The following is a 24148-nucleotide window of genomic DNA, read 5'->3' on the forward strand; positions in this document are numbered from 1 at the left end:
TCTGCAGAGGTTTCTGCTGCTTTTTTTTGTTTGTTTGTTTAGCTGTGCCCTGTCCCCAGAGGTGGAGTCTACAGAGACAGGCAGGCCTCCTTGAGCTACTGTGGGCTCCACCCAGTTTGAGCTCCCCAGTGGCTTTGTTTACCTACTTAAGCCTCAGCAATCGCGAGCGCCTTGCCTTTAGATCGCAGACTGCTGTGCTAGCAATGAGGGAGGCTCTGCGGGCGTGGGACCCTCCCGGCCAGGTGTGGGATATAATATCCTAGTGTGCCATTTACTAAGACCCTTGGTAAAGCGCAGTATTGGGGTGGGAGTTACCCGATTTTCCAGGTGCTGTATGTCACAGTTCCCCTGGCTAGGAAAAGGGATTCCCTTCCCCCTTGCGCTTCCCAGGTGAGGCGATGCCTCGCCCTGCTTCAACTCTTGCTGGTCGGGCTGCAGCAGCTGACCATCACCAATTGTCCAGCACTCCCTACTGAGATGAACCCTGTACCTCAGTTGAAAATGCGGAAATCACCCGTCTTCTGTGTCGCTGGTGCTGGGAGCTGGAGACTGGAGCTGTGCCTATTCGGCCATCTTGCTCCGCCCCATCACAGTGTTTTTTTTAATGCAGTGTTTTAATTACCAAAGATATTAATGATACATTTTTCTAAGCTTTCATCTCTTTCTGGTCTCTGTTTCTTTTAAGGTGCTGTTTTCGTATTTAGTTAGTTTTTTTTGTTTTCCCTTTTTCATATCAAACATTTTAATCATATCTCTTGATCCTTGGTTGCCTTCTCTTATTTACTTACTTTCTATTATGAGAAGTTTGAAGCACATACAAAAAAGGAAGAAAAGTGTAATGAATCCTGAAGCATCACCCAACTTCTAGATCAGCATTTTGTCTATGAATTTAGGAATGGACACTAAAAAGCTGAGTAGAAGGATTGTGTGTGTGGTGTGCTGGGGAGGCTTGCTGATTATGGTGGTTTTTTTTCTTGAGACCGGATCTCACTCTGTTGCCCAGGCTGGAGTGCAGTGGTGTGATCTCTGCTCACCGCAGTCTCTGCCTCCAGAGTTCAAGTGATCCTCCTGCCTCAGCCTCCCTAGTAGCTGGGGCTATAGGCGTGCACCACCATGCCTGGCAAATTTTTGTATATTTAGTGGAGACAGTGTTTCATACTGTTGGCCAGTCTAGTCTCAAACACCTGACCTCAGCTGATCTGCCCGCCTTGACCTCCCAAAGTGCTGGGATCACAGGCATGAGCCACTGCTCCCGGCCATGATTGTGTGTTTTTCTTTTAGAATGATCTCGTTAGGTTTTGTAGGAGAATGTTTTTGGGTTAATTTTTTAAGGTCTTTCCTCAGTGAAAGACCCCTCAGTCTCCTGCCTGTTACATGCTGATATAATCTTCCTGTTTTATGTCATATCCCTGTTCTTGATTACGTGGTATCTCCTTGTCTTGAAACCATCTGTTTTATCTTAGCAGAAAATAAATAGCTGGTTTTATGCTGGTTCAGAGGAGGGTCAGTTAGTTTTCTGCTTATGTATCTGGATGAGATCTTGGCATCAAACTGCTTTCTAAACATTTTCTAGAAGTCCTCTTATTATTAATAGTTCCTTTTCACTGTCCTCCAATCCTCTGTCCCCCAGATGCATGCATGCATGTGCACACGCACTTGTGCACACACACCCCTCAAAATACCTGGTGCCATTAGTTCCTCAGTCTTTTTTCTGTAGTGTAAATCAGGTAGTTTGTCTTTTCCTGCCGCCCCTGCTGGATTTTAGTTTTGGTTTCTTCGTTAGCTAAATCAGTTAGCACTTGTCTTTCTTCCCAGCTTCCAAAGTGAATTACTTTTATCTTTTCTTATGCTGTCTTTGTATTTCTGTTTTTAGTTCTTTAAAAAAAGGGAAAAATCCTTCTGTATCCTTTTAGTTGGCTTTGGGAAAGAACAGTAGTAAATGCATGTGTTGAAACTGTTCATCTGTTAGCTGTTAACATAGTGATTTCTAACACTGCTTTATTTGGTATAGCAGGAACGTAGAGTATAGAGCTTGCGTAGGGGGAACTGGTCAGGAAGGCTAAGTGAACATCTCTTGAAGGTCAGAGGAAGAAATGTTATTTTTATTTTAGAAAAGTAGTCAGGGCACCACTGAGGTCACTAGTTCGGAAGAGGGTAAAACTAAGGTCAAATAGACTAATTAGGAGACTGTTAATCAGAAAAAAGACGATAAGAACCTGAATTGTGGAGAGAAGGGGAAAGATTTGAAAAATATTTAGGAGATATTTCTTCTTTGAAGAAGAAGAAGAACCAGGAGGTAGTTATGATATAATTTATCTCTAGGTAATTAGTGATTCATGTCACTTGAGTTAGGAAATACAGGAAGAAGAACTGTATTTTAGGAAGACAATGAGTTGGTTCAGTATTAGAGGTTGAGATGACGTTCTAGCTGATAATGTGCTGTAGTTAGTTGATTATCTGGAGTTCAGAGAGTTGTTTCAGAGATGATGGATTTGTGTATCATCAATGTGTTCATGGGACATGAGAAGAGAGCCAAGGATACTACCCTGAGAATGGTCAGTATTTGGAGGGTGCTGGTTTTTGTTTTTTTGGTTTTTTTTTTAATGTTTCTTTTGTGGAAGTAATTATAGATTCACGGGACGTTTCACGGATTGTATAGAGAAATCCCATGTATCCTTCACCCAATTTCTCCTTACATCTCATGTAATTATAGTAGAATATTAATTCTCCTCTCCTTAAGTATTCCTGGTAGTTCTCTTATTTTAATAACTGATGAATTTATTTTTGAACTTTCAGAGTATTGTAGGCAATGTCTTGTAGTTACTGTGGACCCAAAGGGTGCTTACATTTACTTAAAGCTGCATATCAGGGATTGGACACATTCTTTAGCCACTAGAATTATAAGGTACTGAATCTCTTCAGATGTTGATTAAGACAGTGTGTGTGTTTAGCAGTTGCTTACTTTAGTTTTGCTAATGATAGCATATTTTGAATATTGGAATACAGACTTAAGTAAGTAGATAAATTTTCCAAGGAAATTTTAAGTCAATTTGATAATCAAAATGAACTTGACTGGTTTTTTTTTCTTAATATTCTTTCTTTTTTGTTTCATGAAAGATTGAGCTATGTAGAGTGACATTGAAGTGAGTTTTAAGGCCCACTGTGTACTACTCTGTTAAATAATGGTATTTTCATAATTCTCTTCCTTTGGAAAACTCTTTAACAAAGTCTTCCAAGTGGTTTTTCATGATAAAAAGGGCCAAAATTGTATTTAACATAAGTTCTGGAGATTTAATATACAGTGCAGTGACTATAGTTAAAAAATAATGTATTGTACACTGGAGATTTGCAGGTAAAATCCCAACAATTGAACTTAGTAGTATATGTCATCAAAAGGGGAATATATATATGCTATGTGGCCTTATAATTTGCTTTGAATTATATTGACATTTGAATTACTTCTTAGGTGAGGAGGTATTTGGTAATTTATTTGGTTTCCTGTTTGTGTTCATCAAATTATAGATATTATGTTTTACAGATTGACGTTTTACCCCTTTGTTTTCTTCCAAAATACTTACTGTGTAATACATTGAATCAACCTCCCTAAGACAGTAATTCAGCAAACTAGAATTTTATATCAAAACTTACTTTCTTTTTCCATCTTTGTGTTCTTGATTCATTAAAAATATTATCAAAAATTCTTTAATACATTGAAAAGATAACAGAAAACTCCTTTGCCGTCATCCCAACATCATCCTTTTTCCTTTCCTGTATCTAAGAAGCAGTAAGTTTTTTTCTGTTTGCGTCCAGAAACATTTTTGTGTATACCATATACAGATATCTAGATATTTTAAAAAATTCTTTGACACGTGGAATTGTTATACACGCTTCTGCACCTTTTAAATTTGTTTGAAAATTTAAAATTCTGTGTCAAATCCTCCCATCCTTTTGTGTGTGTGTGTGTGTGTGTGTGTGAGGTGAGGGGATGGACAGATTCTCACTCTGTCATGTAGTTTGGAGTGCAGTGATGGGATCATAGCTCACCGACTGCAGCCTTGAACTCTAGGGCTCAAGTGATCCTCCTGCCTCAGTCTCCTGAGTAGCTGGGACTACAAGCAGGCAACACCATGCTTGGCTAACTTTTAAATATTTTTCAAGAACAGAGTCTTGCCATGTTGCCCAGGCTGGTCTCCAACTCCTGGCCTCAAGCAGTCCTCCCGCCTTGGCCTCCCAGTGAGTTGGGATGACAGGTGTGAGCCATGGCGTTCAGCCCCTACAATGTTTTTTAATGGCTTTTCAATATTCTTGAATCTGAAGTTCCATAATTTAATTACTTTACCGACGAACATTTAGGGTAGGTTCGTTTTAGATTATTTAGGTGAAAGCATCTATAGAATTTAAAATTCCAAGGTTAATATGTCATCTGTAGTGACAGGGAGAGGAAAATAGATATTTCTTGTATGTGCAATCTCTTAAAATGAACAGATGTATGTAGCCTTGGCATATACATTTTTTTTAACTGCCAATAGGCAATTGAATAGTATTTTTTAATTTTTCCTTTCCAATTATAAACAGAACTAACTTTGTTTTACTATTGCTTGACCTTCCTAAAAATATGATTCATTTTTTTTAATTGGTTTTAGGGCTTTTTATATGATAGGTAATTTTTTGGTGGGGGATGGGACATTAGAGTGTCTTATTGTAAGTTTTATTTATACTTCCCATAGGGATTAGGAGCAGACAGCAAGAACCTGTACCCTTTCCTGCTCCCAGTTATTCAACTGAGTACAGATGTTTCCCAGCCTCCACATGTTTATCTTCTGGAAGATGGTTTAGAATTATGGTAAGAGGAAAAACTTAATACCATGGATCTTACTTTATTCGTGACCTTTCCTACTCTCATGCCAATGAAGTTAAGGTCATGTAATAGGGCTTTGAAAACAAAAAGTGTAAACTCTGTTTCTTCAAACTGGGCCATATATCTCCTTTTTTTTTGACAGCTGTCACTCAGTGTAGGATTACAGTAGACAAAGTTAAAGGTGGACATTTCAGTAGGAACTCAACTGCATTTCATCTTTTGGAATTTGTCATGTAAAATGGGGTCATGGTAACTTTTCCAAAAAGTTTTTGACTTATAATTTCCAGTCTGTTAAATGAGATGTTTGGGGGATATTAAGGTCCTCTTACTACTTAACCAAGCATCGAGATATTATACCTCAGCTCCAAATGCTAATGCTACTTACAGTCTTAACTTATTGTTTTACTGAGTAAATTAGTAGTATGCATTATTAAGAGGTTAAAAAAAATGCCCTGCTTCTGTGGCAGCTCAGTGCTACAAAGGCTTATTGACTGCCCATGGTGTGTAAGCAGCTGTGCTAGAAAATCCTTTTGCTTTATTAAACTCACTGTACTGTTGGCAACAGTTTTTTCCAGAGACAATCTTTCAGTAATACATGAAAAGTTTCAAAATCCCGTTATGTAAATTGATAGTGCAGTTAAAGAAAGCAAATCATAGAGATCAACCATAAAAGAAATGAACATTTGTTTCTCTTCATCCCTGCCTCCCTCCCTTTGGAACTTGCTTCCTTCCTTCTATTGTTTTTCTTAGATGTCTAGAATTTAACAGTTTTGGTTCTTAGAAATTACCTTTGATGCAAATTATAAATAATGATCTATATCAGGATATGAGATGAATGACTTTAAAACTTTACTGAGTAGATATTTATTAATTTATGGTTTGCGTTCCTCAGAAAGGTATTGTTCAAACTGAAATGGCATCTATATGGTTTGGTTGTAAATTAGCCTGTTGTTGAAATATTTTATATTCAAACATTTTGTATAAGGATGGATTACTTTAGATCAGAGGTTGGCAAACTTGTACTGGACAGGACCAGATATTAAATATTTTAGGCTTTCTAAGTGACACAGTCTTTGTTGCAACTATTCGACTCTACTGTCAGTGTCAAAACCGTCATAGACAATACATAAACAAGTAGGTATGGCTGTGCACCAGTTAAACATCATTTATAGAAATAAGTACGTGGGTGGATTTAGCCCGTGAACTGTAGTTTGCCAACCTCTGCCCTAGATTGTAAGATAAAATATTAATTCCTGGCAGATAAATAATTTTTGTAAACATGTAGATACTATATGATGTTGAATGTTAGAAAAAAATCCAATATTAGAGATTAGACTCAGAGTTATCAGTATTGCTGACAATATATTAATGTGTTTATTAAAGGTGTAGATATTTTCAAGAGATTACATTAAAAAGTAGTAGTAAAAATGCACTGCTTTGTTAATGGAAATGTTTTTTCCTAGCCTTTAGTTACTTGCTAATGAAAATAAAATATTAGGAGAAAAAATTTTTAATTACCTAATTTGTTAATAGTTGAGCTTCTTTAAAGAGAAAAAATTCATGAAGAAACTCCTTCTTCATGAATTTTTCTTGATGGGTTAGAGTTTATATTTGAAATCAGGCAAACATAGGCACCATTCCCAGTGATATTACTGCATTATATATGTAATTTGAATAAGTTAATCATCATTGGTGAACCACAGTTTCCTTGTCTGTAAAATGAAGAGTAATTCCTACCCTTACATGATTGTCGTGAATATCAGATAATGTTTGCTGAAGTGGTTGGCACTTTGGATATGGCATTCAATGCTTGAAAATAATTCAAGATTGCCTAGGAAGCAAAGGACAGATAGAGAACATTCTGCCTAGGGCAGAATTCTAATGAACTTGTAACATTTTGAGGACACGAGGAGCCATCTACAAAGACAGAGAAGAGCTATGTACTTATATAGTAGGAAAACCAAGCCAAGAGAGGATAACATTTCCTAGAAGAGGGGAGAGTGGTCAACTTTGTCAAATGTTGCTGATTTTCCTAGTAAGATTGGTATAGAGATGTGGATTTGGCCACATGAAGATGTTAGGAGGGTTTTCACCGGAGTGGTAAGAACATAAATTAGAATTGGAATAGACTGAAGAATGAATTGAAGGTAAGTCCGTACAGACTATACACACTGATAACTTGTTTGAGAGCTTTTACTATTAAGAGGAGCATAGAAATGGGGCAACAGCTGGGTAGTGTGGGAAATGTTAAGATCTAGAGGAATGGGTGAGGCTGGATTGAGAGAGTGGGATAAGTAAAGGAAGCAAAAAGTGGTGGGATTCAGAGCTCAAGTGCAGGGGTTGAATTTTAGTAGCAGCTGGGATACTTCATCCATTTTAACTGGAGGCAGAAGGTGGTTTTCCAAATTTTGTAGTGTAATGAGATAGGAAGGTGTTCCATCCAATAGCTTCTACTTTCTCGACAAAATATGAAGCATTGTCATTAGTGGGGAGTAATGGGCTGAATTAGGAGTTTGTACAAGATATGAGAGGTCTATAGGTGAGAGAAAGTATGAAGTAGTTATCTTAGAGAATGGCAATTTGAATTTATTAGGGATGAAACCAGTACCACTCGATGTTTGGGGTCACGAATATAAAGTGAAACTCTCAGACTGATTATGTGATTTATCTCCCACTATGGCTTTTTATTTTCCTCTTGCTCCATCTCACTAGAGATTTGTCAGTTACTAGTCTTTTCAAAAACAACCTTTGGCCTTGGTTCTCTTTGTTGTATATCTGTTTCCTATTTATTAATATCTGTTCTTATGTTTATTATCTTATTCTGCTTGCTTTAGGTTTATGGGCTTGTTGTCATCTGATCTCCTTTCTAAGAAAATCAGCTTATCAACTCTTAGCCTTTCTTCTATCATAATATAAACATTTAATACAATAAATTATTTTTATACAGAATTTGAACAAAAGACCTTGAATAGTTTATTTTTATTTTTAAGATAATTGGATGAGGTAGTAATGAATACTGGTAAGCAGTCAGCAGTATCAGCTATATCTTGTTAAATGTAATATCATTTTTAAAAACGAAACAAATTTGATTGCTTTTTGTCATTTACTCAAAAGGTCATATCTTTCTCTTAAGAAAAAAGCCTTTCTTTTAAAAGAACTTTGACTTCCTAGGATAAACTTGACTTGGTGGGGAATTCTACTATTAATGCATATTATAAACATTTTTCTAATACTTTATCTAATTTTATTTTTTCCTCTATTAATGAGCTGGATCTGTGACCTACATTTTGTGATTCTTCTTGATTTTATATCAGTGCTATGTTTAACAATTTAAAAATGGTTTTCATTGCACTGGAATGATTTTTGTGATATGTACCAATCTATTCTTTATACGTTTGAACAATTAATTAATAAAAGGAACTGGAAATAGACCAATGTTGGGGGCCACGGGTTCTTTATAGTTATGATAGCATCATCAGGTTATTCCTTAGTTTTTAGTTTTTATAGCCAATATTAGATTTTGAATAGGCTTTCCCCTCCTTTCGTCGCTGCTGTTTTGACAATCAAAACAATCCTTGTTTTGAGGGTTGGGGGATGTGAACAGATGGACCAACCACACACTTCTGGGATAACCCATCATGGATATATATTATGTCATGGATTGTGATCAGATTAGTTTGTAATTGGCCTTTGTTACACTAAACTTTCCATGTATACGTATTATATTACGGATTGTTTCATAACTGCTAATGCGGTCAGATTGGCTTGTAATTGCCTTTATTGTACTAAGTTCATATTTGTTAAGCATTTAGCATAAGTTTTACTAATTTATTAGCCTAGTTTCCCATCGAAGAACATATCAATTACATGTGGCAGAGGAACATATCAAGAAAATCAGAACAACAACTTTTTTACCTGTTTGACCAATTTGTAATAGTTATGCTTTTGGTTTATTGTTATAATTTCATTATTATGGATACTTTAGTATATACAGTTGTGTCTTTCTATCAACAGGAGATTGGTTCCAGGACTACCACATATACAAAAAATCATGCATACTCCAGTCCCGCAGTCAGCCCTGCGGAACCTGTGTATATGTGTATATGAAAAGTCAGCCCTCCATGTACTTTGGTTTTTCATCCTGTGAATACTGTATTTTTAACCTTGCATTTGGTCGAAAAAGTCTGGATATAAGTGGACCCACTCAGTGTAAAGCTGTGTTGTGCAAGGGTCAACTGTAGTTATTTTCCTTACTACTTTTGCTGTGTATGTAGAAATACTACATAATTTGTAGACAGGTTTTTATTTTGAGACATTTGGTTAATTCTTTCTTAGAAAGATAATTTTTATAACTTACTGATTATACACTTACCTTTCTTCATTGAAATGAGACCTTTTAAAATATTTAAGTCATATGTTAATGGCTTTAATGGGCGTGGAAAGTGTTTAATCATCTGCTTTTTCTTTCTAGGTTAGTAACTTTGGAAAACAGCCCATGTATCACACCAGAGTTGCTGCGTGTATTTCAGAATATGTCACCACTTCTTGGTATGTGTTAAAGTATAAACTTACTAATGTTTTTTAATGCAACCATAATTTGAAGGCATTGAAACAAATTTTTTTTTATATATATATATAAGTTCAACTTTTAGTTTAGATTCAGGGGATATATGTACAGGTTTGTTACATGGATATATTGCATGATGTTGAGGTTTGGGGTCCAGCTGATTCTGTCATCCAGTTAGTGAACATAGTACCTAATAGTTTTTCAACCTTTGAGTTCCTCCCTCTGCCTTCTAGTAGTTCACAGTATCTATTTTTGCCATGATCATGTCCATGAGTACTCAGTGTTTAGCTTCCATTTATAAATGAGAATATACATACTTTCCATTTTTATTTAATCCCTGATATTGACAAATAAGTCAATTGGTGGTGTTTGTTTTGTTTTGAGACAAGGTCTTGCTCTGTTGCCCAGGCTGGAGTGCAGTGGCATGGCATCTACTGCAGCTTCAAACTCCTGGACTGAAGCAACTGCTGTAGCTTCCTGAGTAGCTAGAGCTACAGGCACACACCACCACATCTGGCTATTTTTTTTGGAGATGGAGTTTTGCTCTTGTTGCGCCGGCTGGAGTGTAATGGCGTGATCTCGCCTCATGGCAGCCTCCACCTCCCGGGTTCAAACTATTCTCCTGCCTCAGCCTCCTGAGTAGCTATGATTACAGGTATACATCACCACACCCAGCTAATTTTTGTATTTTAGTAGAGATGGGGTTTCACCATATTGGCCAGGCTGGCCTTGAACTCGTGACCTGATGATCTGCCTGCCTTGGCCTCCCAAAGTGCTGGGATTGTCAGAGGCAAAAAATGTCCCTGAGGTATAATGAATGACACACTGGAAAAATAGACTCACTCTTTGAAAATACCAGCAAATGTGGACTAAAAACAATTGTAACTGATTAAAAAATCATTTTCTTGCCTTATTTGTTGCATGAACATGGTGGTTAGATAATGTGATTAGTTCTTCACATTTTCTCCTAAATTTTTTGTTACTCTTTTCAAATAACAATCAAGGTATCCATTTATTTTCCAATAAAGAGCCATTTGCTGTTTGTTATCTAGAGTCCCCATAAAAGGAAAAACTTACCAAAGATGAAGTCAGTGGCAATAGGTGTTGATCTACTAGGAAAAATTTTTTCTTTCAGTCATTGTAGAGAAAGAGAATAGGGATCTTTGGTGAAGGCCTTTTTAGTTCTGTTCTACCTAACTTTGAGACTACATACCATCCTGCTTTAGGCAATCCACAGGTTTCTTTATATTTGACCTAGGATTAGACACCTCAGCCAGACCTTTTACCAGCTTTGTCATGAACAACATTCAGCTGCTTCCACATATGTGTGATTTCACACATTGGTATCTTTTCACTGTTTTCCACTTCAGATTCAGCATGCTTAGTCTCCACAATGCTCAGTTCCCTAAGAGTGGTGGGAGAGGCATTGGTAATCAAGAATAAGAGATTTAAATAGAAAGCATATGACTTACTTTACTATAACTGTATGACACTATTTTTAGTGTAGATTTAGTTAAGTCCTCTAGTGTAGTGGTTTTTTGTTGTTGTTGTTGGTGGTGGTGGTGGTAGTGGTGGGTTTTTTGTTTGTTTGTTTGTTTTTGGTTTGTTTGCTTTGTGTGTGTGTGTGTTTTTGTTTTTGAGACAGAGGCTTGCTCTGTCACCCAGGCTGGAGTGTAGTGGCTCAATCTCAGCTCAGTGCAACCTCCGCCTCCCAGGTTCAAGCAGTTCTCCTGCCTCAGCCTTCCCGAGTTGCTGGGACTACAGGCATGTGCCACCATGCCCAGCTAATGTTTTGTATTTCACCATGTTGCCCAGGCTGCTCTCAAACTCCTGGCCTAATGTGATCCGCCTGCCTTGGCATCCCAGTGTGCTGGGATTACAGGCTTGAGCCACCTCTAGTGTAGTTTTAACGATAGAAATCTTTGTAGTTGATGCATGTTTCTTACCAAATCAGTAAGGAGTTTTATGTGTTTGGAATAATACCTGGCACAGAGTAAGCATTATCTAAATGTTTTGCTAGTATGTTTAGTACTATCACTATCACTATTAATATTACTCCTATTTTAAAATTATCCTACCTTCAGGATTTGTTACTTCAGGATTTGTTACTGGCTCTTCAGGATTTGTTACTTTACTGAATCAAGAACTAATGAAATTTCAACCTTTTGATAACGGATATTCAATTTAAACTTTTTTAATTTTTAAAGATTTAAAAAGTTCTATTTTATAAAGTTTCGATAAATATAGGTGATGTGGATGCTATTGAATTGTTTTCTACTTTTATTGTTCAAACTGGTATGTGTATTTATATCAATAGTGAATAAATTCTGTTTACATTTGTTCATGTTTATTAGTACATCTTGACCTCAGTATTGCTTTTATTTTTATTTGAGTTTGACATACAGCTTTTTGCCCCTTCCTTCCTTCCTTCCTTCCTTCCTTCCTTCTTTCCTTCCTTCCTTCTTTTCTTTCTTTTCCCTCCCTCCCTTCCTTCCTTCCTTCCTTCCTTCCTTCCTTCCTTCCTTCCTTCCTGCCTCCCTCCCTCCCTCTCTCTGTCTCTGTCTCTGTCTCTCTCTCTCTCTCTTTCTTTCTTGTTTCACTCTTGTTGCCCAGGCTGGAGTGCGATGGTGTGATCTTGGCTCATCGCAGCCTCTGTCTCCCGGGTTCAAGAGATTCTCCTGCCTCAGCCTCCCTAGTAGCTGGGATTACAGGCATGTGCCACCACCCTGGCTAATTTTTTGTGTTTTTAGTAGAGGTGGGGTTTCTCCATGTTGGTCAGGCTGGTCTTGAACTCCCGACCTCAGGTGATCCACCCGCCTTGGCCTCCCAAAGTGCTGGGATTACAGGCATGAGCCAGTGTGCCCGGCCGTACATTCTTTCATATAAGTTTAAAAATTTATTTTTAAATACAACCAGAATATTTAATCTTTTAAGAGTATAAACCAAAGTGAATACTGTTTTTGTATCAGTTAAATTCTCTTATCAGAACAATGCTTTTAAACTATCTATTTAATGAGTATGCTAGGTATTATATTTTTCTAAGCAGAAATTAAGCCACTGGGCTAGTTGCAGTGGCTCATGCCTGTAATCAGATAGATTGCTTGAGGGCAGGTGTTTGAGACCAGTCTGGGTGACATAGCAAGACCTCATGTCTACAAGAAATAAAAGTTAGCCGGCCTTGGTGGCCCATGCTTGTGGTTCTAGCTGCTCAGGAGGCTGAAGCAAGAGGATCAAGGCTGCAGTAGCTGCAATGAGCTGTTACTCTGCTCTTGGATTCCAGCTTGGGCAACAGAGCAAGACGCTTTCTCTTAAAAAAAGAAAGGAAGAAAGAAAGAAAGGCACTGGCAGAAAGTTTCCTACTTTAAAACATATAAAGCCAACATTATAGAACACTTTAAGATGTTTAAGTTAATGGTTTTTTTAGGATGTGTTAAGTATGAATATATTCAAGGCTAAGATTCATTTTATGTCCTTTTCCCTACATGTAAATAGAATCTGATAAATTTTAAGCAGAACCAGAGGCTGTAACTAGAAGTAATTCTATTAATTTAGTTCTAATGGCTTTTTTTCTTTAAATCTATGTTATGGTGTTAATTTACTTAGTATTCTCATTACTTAAAAGATCAGCATGTGATTGGCTCTTGTCCTAGTTATTATGAATGCAACACTGATGTTCCTTTAAGTGTAAACTTTTTCAGCTGGTAACTTTCTGTCAAATTTGGAAAGGATGAAGTAGATTTCTCTAGATTCTGTATAACATAATTTAATAATTCACTCCGCGTCCTCCTTACAGAAATTTAAAGGAATATATAAAATATAAAATAAAAATTAAATGTAGGAGCAGAATTATAAATAAAAGCAAATAGGAGTAGATTATAAAATAAAATCACACTAATGATATGAATCATATATGCCCAGTGCATAACTAAATACTTAGATAGGTTATATACAGGTTTACCTTAGAGCTCTGTAGCGGTCTGTGAAAAGAAAAACTAGTCACTTAAATCAGGGATTTTCAGTCTTGGCTCTGTTGACATTTGGGTCAGGTAATTTCTTTGTTGTGGGGAACTTTCCTGTGTATTGAAGGATGCTTAATAGTATCCTCAGCTTCTTCCTGCTTGATGATAGCGATGACAAAAATGTTTCTAGACATTACCAAATATCCTGTAGGGGACAAAATTGCCCCTGGCTGCGAACCATAGACATAAATTACTCAGTATCTGGAAGTAAATACATATCTATTGCATGATTGAAGTGTAACTTCTTGGTATTAGGACTAGACAACTTTTCTTCAGAGTCTCACTAGGGACTTGTGGATGTAATGAACAGTGTCCAGTACCTTAAAACAGATAAATTTGTTATTTTTAGGGCTATCTGTAATATCAGTATTTATTTATTTGATGATGATAACATGTCCAAGAAAAGTTTGTCAGTGCCATCCTGGGCATGGCAGAGGCATGGAAGGCGGTGTGAAGTGACCTAATTTGTCTAGAATGATCCAGCAATAGTTTTTAATTATCTGTAGGAAGATATGGGCTCTTTTCTTTTTATATCAAGTCTTCTTAAATGTTGGGGTTTTTTTAACATTGATTTTGATAAAATTATACTTGGCAATGATTTCAAAATTATATTCCCTGATATGTCTGGAATGAAGCCATTCTCAGTTTTCTCTTAAATATAGACCCTTGGCCCTACTTTTCATGGCAGTGGCCAGACAGTCTGCTATTCATTGTTGGTCTACAAAACAAGTATGCACAATTGCAGGCTTTCTCTTCTTGAGGAGAAAAGGATAATGTGAATTTTTCATAATGATAGCTTTATCTAATATAAAGGACCCCTTTATCCTGAGATTTTTATCTTCTGTTGTAAAAGGATACTTAGATGACAGCTTTTGGGTTTTTTTATGTCTTTTAGATTAGTAACTAGTAATAAGTTTGTCATTTCCTGTCCCCTTCTTATCCTCATTTTTTAAAACTGTCAAATCCTAAAGTTAGGAATTAATGCCTTCAAAGACATTTTGAGACAGGGTAGGATTGTCATTGTTTTGTGAAAATAAATGGAAAATTCACATCTGAATAGAATGTCTTCTTTCATTAGGATATGATAGATAAGAACACAGGGGCTTATCTTTTGCCAGAAATTGAGAAAAAACAATTTGTCTTATTGTGAGTGAATATTCTAAAATACTTGCAGCAAAGAATGGCAGGTTTTAGGCATCGATGGTATTTTGGGGTCATATTTTAATCTGTATAATTTTACACATACAGCCTGTATTCTCTTTTATATTATTAAGTAGTGAAACGTAAAATAGCACAGTGTCAGCCTTTGATCATATTCAGTTTTAGCAAATAGTTTCTACTCTGCACTTGCAAAGGAATAGCTAAAAAGAGTATCCTTTTCTGATAAAAGCTGAAAGATTGAAAATATCTAAACTTAATATAATTTTTTTGGAGGGTGATCAGGACTCTGTTGAGAAGTCATATCGCATATTTAGTGCAAGTGCAGTAACACTCAGTAAATGTTCACTGAGTGAACCCATTTACTCAGATGTCAAAATATGATGGTAAAATGATTCAGTTTCATGTAGTTTGCCATGCTAGCAGTAAAAATTTATTTCAAAATGAAAGGTTGGGTCAAATGGTTAGGTAGTTTTTTCCTGAAAGGAAAAAATATGGGGAGCTTGGCTTTTTTATGAATGTTTCACCTAGTGAAAAGCAAATAAGATAGCATTAAGCTTTGCGTTGATACCAGTATTCATTCATTCATTCATTCATTCATTCATTCATTCATTCATTGAGACAGGGTCTCACCCTTTTGCCCACCCTAGAGTTCAGTGACATGATCATTGCTAACTGTACCCTTTAAGTCCTAGTGATGTCAGTTTTTAGATATCTATAGATACTAGTAGTCTGAATAGTGCTCAGAAGAGGTTTCTAGAATATGCGAATTAGTTTTAAATAACCATGAATCACTTCATTTAAACTAATTTTGAGCAGTGAATTAATTTGTTTTTTGTTTGTTTGACATTTATTGTTTTGGCAGAACTAAGTTCAGAAAATCTTAGAACTTGCTTTAAGATCATCAATGGTTATATCTTTTTATCATCAACGGAATTTTTACAGGTATGTTGGAGTAGTTTTGCATTATATGAAATTATATAATTATTATTTTGATTATTTCTTATTTGAAATCAGGGGGTGCCTTTTCAAACTTTTAAGATTGGTCTTATTTTAAGGCAGAGAAACATTGACTGTGAGCATTTCCCATTGCAGGGCAGATGTGCTGCATGCAATTCCTTTCTTACTTAATGCAGAAAATGTGCTATGTTAACAAATTTTTATATTCCTATAAAAATCAATGTATCGATAATCTATATTTTTATTTGGCATAGTCTTTTTTCTTTAACTTTTCCTAGGAGTTAAATTGAAATTTGATATGCTCAGACCATTATTAGTGTATAATTCTGAAGTGCATTATAATGAATCCCAAATGAAATTTTATGCCTTTTTGATATTACAGATATGTTCTTACATATATTGACTTTTAATTGAATTTCAGACATATGCAGTAGGTCTATGCCAGTCGTTTTGTGAACTTTTAAAGGAAATTACTACAGAAGGTCAAGTTCAGGTGCTCAAGGTATTGTAATCATTTTAAATGAATATATTTGTGAATTTTTCATTTATATTTTATGATTGGGTGTGGACTTCCATTTGGGTGTGGATGGTTCACAAGAAGGACAAGAGTTGATATAGTTCTAGACAGGCTATTTTAGCAGTTTTCAGTTGGTTTAATACCTGTGGACCAGAGGTCTCAAATCTGAAGGTTCATACACTTTCAACAGGCAACAGATCAACTGGGCATCTTACGAAAATTCAATTCTGGATTTCTAACAAGGTCTGAACTGATTGGGATGTTGCCTGTCTTGAGACCTCACTTTGGGTAGTAAGGATTTAAGAACTCTTGCAAATTATGCAGTGATGTAATATCTGATACTTCTCATTCTTTCATTTTGTTAGTCTGCTGTTGGGACAAAGTTTTCACTTTATAATTTGATGGCTTTAATTTGAGTTAGCTATCAAAATTAGAGTACCATGTTTGTTGAGATTGTGTAACTATGAACCAAAAGTCTCTAAGTTATATATTATCTTTATATATTATACCTGTCTTAAAGATATAAGTAGTATTCAATGTATGTATTTACATATAAACAAATGTATGTAGAAATATATTAAAATATCTTTATGTATGGACTTTGAGAGAAGGTATAGCTGTTAAAAGTACCCCTATTTGGGTGCAGCAAACCAACACAGCACATGTATACATACGTGTCAAACCTGCACGTTGTACACATGTATCCTAGAACCTAAACTATAATGAAATAAATAAATAAATATAAAATTGATTCAAAATAAAAAGAAAAGTACCCCTATTTTTAGTGTTGAGTTTCTCAGCTATGTTCTAAGATACGAGAACTGAATTTCTATCACAACAAAGTAGCATTATGGTGTGAAAATCGTGGCGTTGCATTAGAGCCTAAAAATGATTTCACTTCCTCCCAGTGAAATGAAAGAGGTTATCCAAAGAGGTTTGCTGTAAAAAGTACACTTAAGTAATCACAATAACTGTAAGCAAGGATCCAAAGTGTACTTTAGGATCTAATTGGGTAAAAGTTTGCGCAGATAATGAAGTCTTACTTCATAATGACTGATATGGTTAGGCTTTGTGTCCACACCCAAATCACCCTATGATCAAGGGAATTGTAGGCATTACCACCCCCTGATTAGTTATCTCTACCTGGTCTCCCAAGTCAAGGGAATCCTGGGGATGGTTTCCCCCATGCTGTTCTCATGATAGCGAGTCCTCACGAGATCTGATTGTTTTATAAGGGCCTCCTCCCGCTTCGCTCAGCACTTCTTCCTGCCATCCCCTGAAGAAGCTGCCTCGCTTCCCTTTCACCTTCTGCCTTGATTGTAAGTTTCCTGAGGCCTCCCCAGCTATGCTGAACTGTGACTCAGTTAAACCTCTTTCCTTTATAAATTACCCAGTCTCAGGCAGTTCTTTATAGCAGTATGAAAATTGACTCATACATTAACCAATAAGATACCATCTAGATTTGCATAAGCACAGTCTATGACGTTTGCACAACAGTGAAATTGCCTGATGACACATTTCTCAGAACATATCCCTGTTGATAAGTGGCGCATGACTGTGTTTTTATTCACTGTCACAACTCTGCTAGCATGAATCAGGCTAATATAGTGTTAAGTACTGCAGAGAAGTGAACAAGAATAAAGAGAAAGAAGATGCCATTAGGATTGTCTACTGAGCATGGGGTTTACATTTTAAAACCAAAATTTGTAAACGTATTTTTGCATCTGTAAATTGGAAGGGTCATCTGCCAGATTACTGAAGTATTAAATTATAGATTGATGAGAAAAAGGAGCTTAAGGAAGTTAGTAAGGACTGTATTAGTTTCCTAGGGATGCTGTAAGAAAATACCACAACCTTGGTGGCTTAAAACAAGAGTTTCTTTATAATATTTATATTAATTATATAATTAAAAAATCAGTGTTTGTGGGGCCATGCTCTTTCTGAAGGGTCCAGGGGGAGAATCTGTTCCAAACCTTTCTCTTACCTTCTGGTGATTGCAGTCAGTCTTTTGCATTCCTTAGTTTGTGAATATGTAATCCAGCCATCTGTGCTTCCGCTGTCACATGATGTTCTCCTGGTATCTGTCTACGTCTCTGTTTTGTTTTTGTTGTTGCAGGGACAAAAGTCATAATTGATTAAGGGCATTCCCTAATATCTTCATCTTACCTTGATTACATCTGGAATATGGCAAAACTCTTTGACTTTAATTTTGTAGTTTATTAGTTTCTTTTTTAGAGCCAAGGGTTTACTAAAGGGTGAGAATATAAACCACTGTTACCAAGAATCATGTGGGCTCTAAAGGATTTGTAATAACAGCAATCTGCATGTGGCTTGTTGAGACTGTGGATACTTGAGGCCTGGTTTATTGCACTAGTCTATTAATCCACATTTATTATTAATTTCAAAGTATTCTCCTAGCTCCAAAGCTTACAAGTAACATCAAACATGTTGCTTACTAAAATGCTTTTGTGAATTTTTATTGCATTTATGCCTTTACTAAACTGACAGAGTGGCAATAGATTAAGGAACTCAGTCTTACACAATCTCAGCTTTAGCTTTTGCTTTGGCGATAAATTCTTCTCTGGAGGTAAGAGGAAATAAGGAATTAACACGTTGGACTTACTGACTATTTGAGGAAAAAGTGATTGGTGGTGTGGGAGTGATTAAAACAAGTGAAAATTGCCATGTCATTTTAATATTATCTTTACAGATATTTTTCTGTATGTATTCCTGTTTTAACCTTTCTCCTCTATTATACTGAGCTTCTCCATTATCCAAAGTTCAGTAAAAGTGTGCTCTGTTTGCTCTGAATACATATGTAGTAAGTGACTTGAAAGACGAGGAATCCATAATTTTTATGTTGAAGATGTGCATCCAGTATAACTGCCATCTTGCCTATACTGAGGATCCATTTGGAATTCTCTCCTTGACCAGCCCCTTGATTTGCATATGCTGCCCTGCTACTTTTATGGCTCTTGAGTATACTTTGGCCTTCATTTTCCTCATTTATTAGATGAGGAATGATACTAAATGATTTTTATTTTTTTAAGTATGCAGTACCTGAAGTTTTCCATGCTAAATTATAATATATGTATTCTAAGTGATTAAGAAAAGGTGATTTCTCACATTTAAGCACCTGCCAGACTAAATTTGAATTGACTTCACTCCCATCCCCCTCTTTTGGCTTTTCTGCAGCAATATTATTAACGTAATTGTTGAAAGACAACTTGTGAACTATTTGGAATGGCCATTGTGATTCTACTTGTTTTTATTATACTCTTACCAAATTATTAGAGGAAGCGTAGCATAGCAGATAAGACTGCCCACTGAAGGGAGACTCCCAGGGTTAGAACATTGGCTTTGCTACTTCACAGCTATGTGATGTGGACAGATTACTCTTTGTTTCTCATTTTCCATCTGTAACATGGGGATGATAACTTTACCTACTTCCTAGGATAGATGTGAGGAATATTTGAGCTTATATTTATAAACAGTTACAACAATGCCTAGCATATAATAAGTGAATATAAGAGTTGGCTGTTTTTATGTAATATATAGCTGTCTCATTATTTAGTCTTTCTATGGGGGGAAATAGACTACTACAATTTTAGGGAAAATAATTTGTTTGCTAAGATCTTTGGCTGTAGAGAAACCAAGTTGTTTTACTTTATCCTTTGACCATTTATTGGAAATAAATGCTTAATACATTTATTAAATTTACTTTTAAAACTAAGCACGTGGTTTACACAATGATGTGTATTATCAGCAAGAACTGCATATTTCCGCTGACTCTTTAGAATAATTAGTAATTATAGTTTGGTTGCTGGGTGCGGTGGCTCATGCCTGTAATCCCAGCACTTTGGGAGGCTGACGTGAGTGGATTACCTGACGTTGGAAGTTTGAGACCAGCCCGACCAACATAGACAAACCCTGTCTTTACTAAAAATACAAAATTAGCCGGGCACGGTGGCGCATGCCTGTAATCCCAGCTACTTGGGAGGCTGAGGCAGGAGAATCACTTGAACCTAGGAGGCAGAAGTTGCAGTGAGCCAAGGTGGTGCCATTGCACTTCAGCTTGGGCAACAAAAGCAAAACTCCATCTCAAAAAAGAAAAATAAAATTATTTTGACCGGGTGCGGTGGCTCACGCCTGTAATCCCAACACTTTGGGAGGCTGAGGTAGGCAGTTGATCTCAGGAGTTTGAGACTAGCCTGAGCAACACGATGAGCCCTGTCTTTACAAAAAATACAAAAATTAGCTGAGCATGGTGGTGTGTGCCTGTAATCCTAGCTACTCAGGAGGCTGAAGTGGGAGGATCTCTTGAGCCCAGGGGTTGGAGGCTGCAGTGAGCCGAGACTGTGCCGCTATACTCCAGCCTGGACAATAGAGTGAGACCCCGTTTAAAAAAATAAAAAGAAGAAGAAAATTAATTGTATTTTATTTATTTATTTTGGCTGCTCAGAATAACACAATCTTTTTAAACTTTTTTATTATTGAAAATTCCAAACTAACTTACTACATATCAAAAATCTGTAGTCAAATACATAGTCATTATTTTTGTAACATTTAATACAAATTACAAATTAAGGCAATTTCTCTGTAAGTATGCCAACAGTAGATTATTATTAGGATACAAATACTTGAATTAAGAAATTTGGAGTCAGAGATGGTGGTGTGTGCCTTTAATCCTATCTACTTCAGAGACTGAGGTTATAAGATCACTTAAGCTGAGGAGTTCGATTCCAACCTTCCGTGCAACATGACAAGACAGCATCTCTCTTTTTTCCTTCCTTTCTTTCTTTCTTTTTTTTTTAAGGCGGAGTTTCACTCTTGCTGCCCAGGCTGGAGTGCAATGGTGTGATCTCAGCTCACCGCAACCTCAAAAAAAGAAAAAGAATGAAAAACTGAGAATCTGATAATATGTGTTTAAGATGGTATTTTTGTACAAATATTGCTATAGCTCAGTCTGTATGTTTGGTTTAAAAATCTTAGAAACTAGATTTTATTATTTAATAAATGGATGTTAAATACTAAAAATATATTCATTATCATGAATAAATTGTATTTTTATGTTAAGGACTATTTTAGGACAATAGTGCTTTCATTTTACTGCTATATTTGAAGACTGGGCAAACTCTCAAAATTTTTGGCATTTTCCTGTTCTTAGAATTCTAGTATAACAATAACAATAGTTTTTAATATTAGCTCATTTTCATTTTTAGTATCTCTCAGATACCATTTCTTAATATAGTATGCTATATAACATTTTAAATATATTTTTTTACTAACTGCCAGTTATACTAATTTCTGACAGTATCTGCAAGTAACAACTTTGTTCTTTGAAGCAGAAAATTACAATGTTAGGAAAATTGGATAGAGAGCCCAGTATGGTATGCCTGCTTTTGGAGCAAATGGTATAGAGCAAAGAATTTACTTTATTTTGTGACTCAACATGTTATCTAGAGAAATACAATTATATGATAAAATACTCTAAATTGTTAACATTTCTTTAATTTGAAATTTGTCAATATTATAGCCATACTACTATGACTTTGAATTCTCATTCTGGTCGTGGTCGTATTAAGCAATGTCAAGCCAAGTTTCTTTTTTTCACTGTGATTAGACGTAAGATGACACAAATATTTTTAAGGTATAACTTATTCTGTAATAATAGTAGCTCATACTAGCATTTAACACGTGCTACACATTCTAAGCATACAAAACATAGATTTTATTTAATCCTTACATAAACATATGATGATAGTACTGCTCTTTTCCCCAGTCTTACAGATGAGAAATTAAATCACAAAGTGGTGAATAATTTTTTCAAGGCTGACAGTTAGTTAGCATTGGAACCACAATATAACATAGGCGTTTTGACTTTAGGATCTATGCGTTTAATCACTTTGTATACAGTGTAAGCGTAAGTCAAGTAAATTGTTAAATCCTGCATTTTTCACTAAAGTTTTAAGAACACAATCTGTTGCAGGTATATTTTGAAAGGGAATGGGTTTAAAGTGCAAAAGTTCTTTTTGTAATAACAAAATGTTGTCAAAAAACAATTAGTAATGGGTAATTGGATGATTGAAGTTCCACATCTTGTTAGGTATACAGTGGAGTACTGTGCATTCCATTAAAAAGAAATGAAGAAAATCTCTATTTGAGTTTGAGAATATAAACAAGGAGCGGTGTCTCTAGTTTTCTTCTGTTTAAAAAGTGGAAGAAGGCAGTGGAAGAATAAACCAGGTAATTAAAATAGCTATCTAGCAAAAAGAGGAGGAGAGGGTGAAACTAGATCTGTCAAGATGTATATTTGTTTTATATTTTAGAGTTTGGAACCATGTAGAGGTAAAGTATGATTTAGGGGGAAAAATCACTGAAGATACAAAACAGACTGAAACATTTGAATCTAACTGTTATGATGTTGGTGGCATAGTTATTTGAGAAGAATATTTCAAGTCATTTTAATACATAGTATTTCACATGTATATCCCTGGTGGGATGTAATGTTACAACAAAAAAATGTTTCTAATTGCATTCAATAGTGTTATCGTCATCAGTAATATTGGTAGTGTTATTTTGAAACTCGTATATGAATAGTAGAAAGAAATAAGGTTATAGGACCTGGCATTTTTCAGTGTAAGAGAAAAAATATAGGACCATTTCGTATGGATTTCCCACAGGCACCTCAAATTCAGTATATCAGAATGGAATGTCATTATTATTATTGACACCACAATTGTATCCATTTGACCAAACAGGAAAACTAGAAGCAGTGAAAGACTTTTTCACCTTTGGTCCACTGTTCAGCTTTTCTGTATGTTGCCAGTTCTAATTCTGAATTTTCTCTTGATTCTGTCCCATACCCTCTGCACCCAAGTCTGATAATGATATTTTTCTTTCAGAAACTTCTCTAGCTATGGTTCCTGACCTTTTAGACCACAAAAACTCTATTTTATCCATGAAATATTTGTGTATACGACTATGTTATTTATTTACTCAATCAGATACTGCTTTATGTGGGGATTATTTAATCCTTACATTAATTCTAAATACCCCCTTGCCACAACCCCCTGTTCCCCGCTGCCAAACAAAACTATAAAGATTCCTGTGGATTGGGGCCAGCCACAGCTCTGTATTATTACTATAAATTCTCTTCAAACCGTTTTGTTTTTAAAATTTTAATCAGAATTTTATATGACATAGTTTAGAGTCAACTAGACAGATGTATAATGTTTCTTAAAGAAAAACACTGTAGTCAGCTGTCTTTCTGCCATTTTTCCTTGCTTAGAGACAACCACTTTTATTGTTTGGAGCCGATTGATTCTTTTGTATCTATGATCAGATCTGGAAATAACACCCCTGTGTTATTCCTTCATGAGTTGTTAATTGTAGGCAGTATGTATTGATACCGCCTTTGCACTTCCTCTGTGCCTTTGTCCTCCAAGTAATCAAAATTCAGTGTTTACATCATGATTCCTATATTTCCTATTCAAAGCTGAGACATGTAGTCAGCTGTGTTTACTTCTCCTACTTCTCCTTTTCTGTACAATCTTTTGTATTCCCTGGAAGTAATACTTACCCTTTTTTTTTTGGTATAATTTTTTTTATGTTCACTGAACTGTCTGACAGATGTCCAATATGTTCAGACACATCAAGGATTCTGTTACTTTAATTTTCTTGGGGAAGTCTCTTCAGAGCCATGCTGACTCCCACCTTGGGGCTCCTTCTTTTCCAAGTTTGTAGCTGCTGCTTCTTGTTCCTATTCTGAAATTTTAGAATGAGGTGCCGTGATGTAAGTTTATTTAAATACATTCTGTTGGGCACTGATGAGCTCTTTTAGTCTGGAAGCAATCTCTTTTAGAGTCTTTATAGAAAATTCACTGTCTTTGTTCTCCTGGATTGGGCATCAGTTGTCCAGATACTACAGAGTTGAAAATATGTAGCACTCTGTTTCTTAGACAGACTTTCAACCAGTCTTATTTTCTTTCTTTTTATTTTTAGCTTCCCCTTTCTCCTTCTGAAAAGTGTAAGGTTCTGCTACTTTCTGTGTTTTTTGGAGTAGAGAA

General features: G+C 35.9%; 1 protein-coding gene across 3 annotated transcripts in view; it reads left to right on the forward strand.

Moving 5' to 3' along the window:
- Positions 1 to 24148, forward strand: part of IPO11 (importin 11) — a 262132-nt gene that overhangs the window by 131090 nt on the left and 106894 nt on the right. For all 3 annotated transcript variants that reach the window (XM_011992135.1, XM_011992136.1, XM_011992134.1), the window contains 4 exons: positions 4728 to 4843; positions 9330 to 9406; positions 15468 to 15547; positions 15984 to 16064. In XM_011992135.1, coding sequence (XP_011847525.1) covers positions 4728 to 4843; positions 9330 to 9406; positions 15468 to 15547; positions 15984 to 16064 — 354 coding nt within the window. The remainder of the gene's footprint in view (positions 1 to 4727; positions 4844 to 9329; positions 9407 to 15467; positions 15548 to 15983; positions 16065 to 24148) is intronic.

This window comes from Mandrillus leucophaeus, unplaced genomic scaffold, assembly GCF_000951045.1.
Source record: "Mandrillus leucophaeus isolate KB7577 unplaced genomic scaffold, Mleu.le_1.0 Scaffold403, whole genome shotgun sequence".
In the NCBI taxonomy this organism is placed as follows: Eukaryota; Metazoa; Chordata; class Mammalia; order Primates; family Cercopithecidae; genus Mandrillus; species Mandrillus leucophaeus.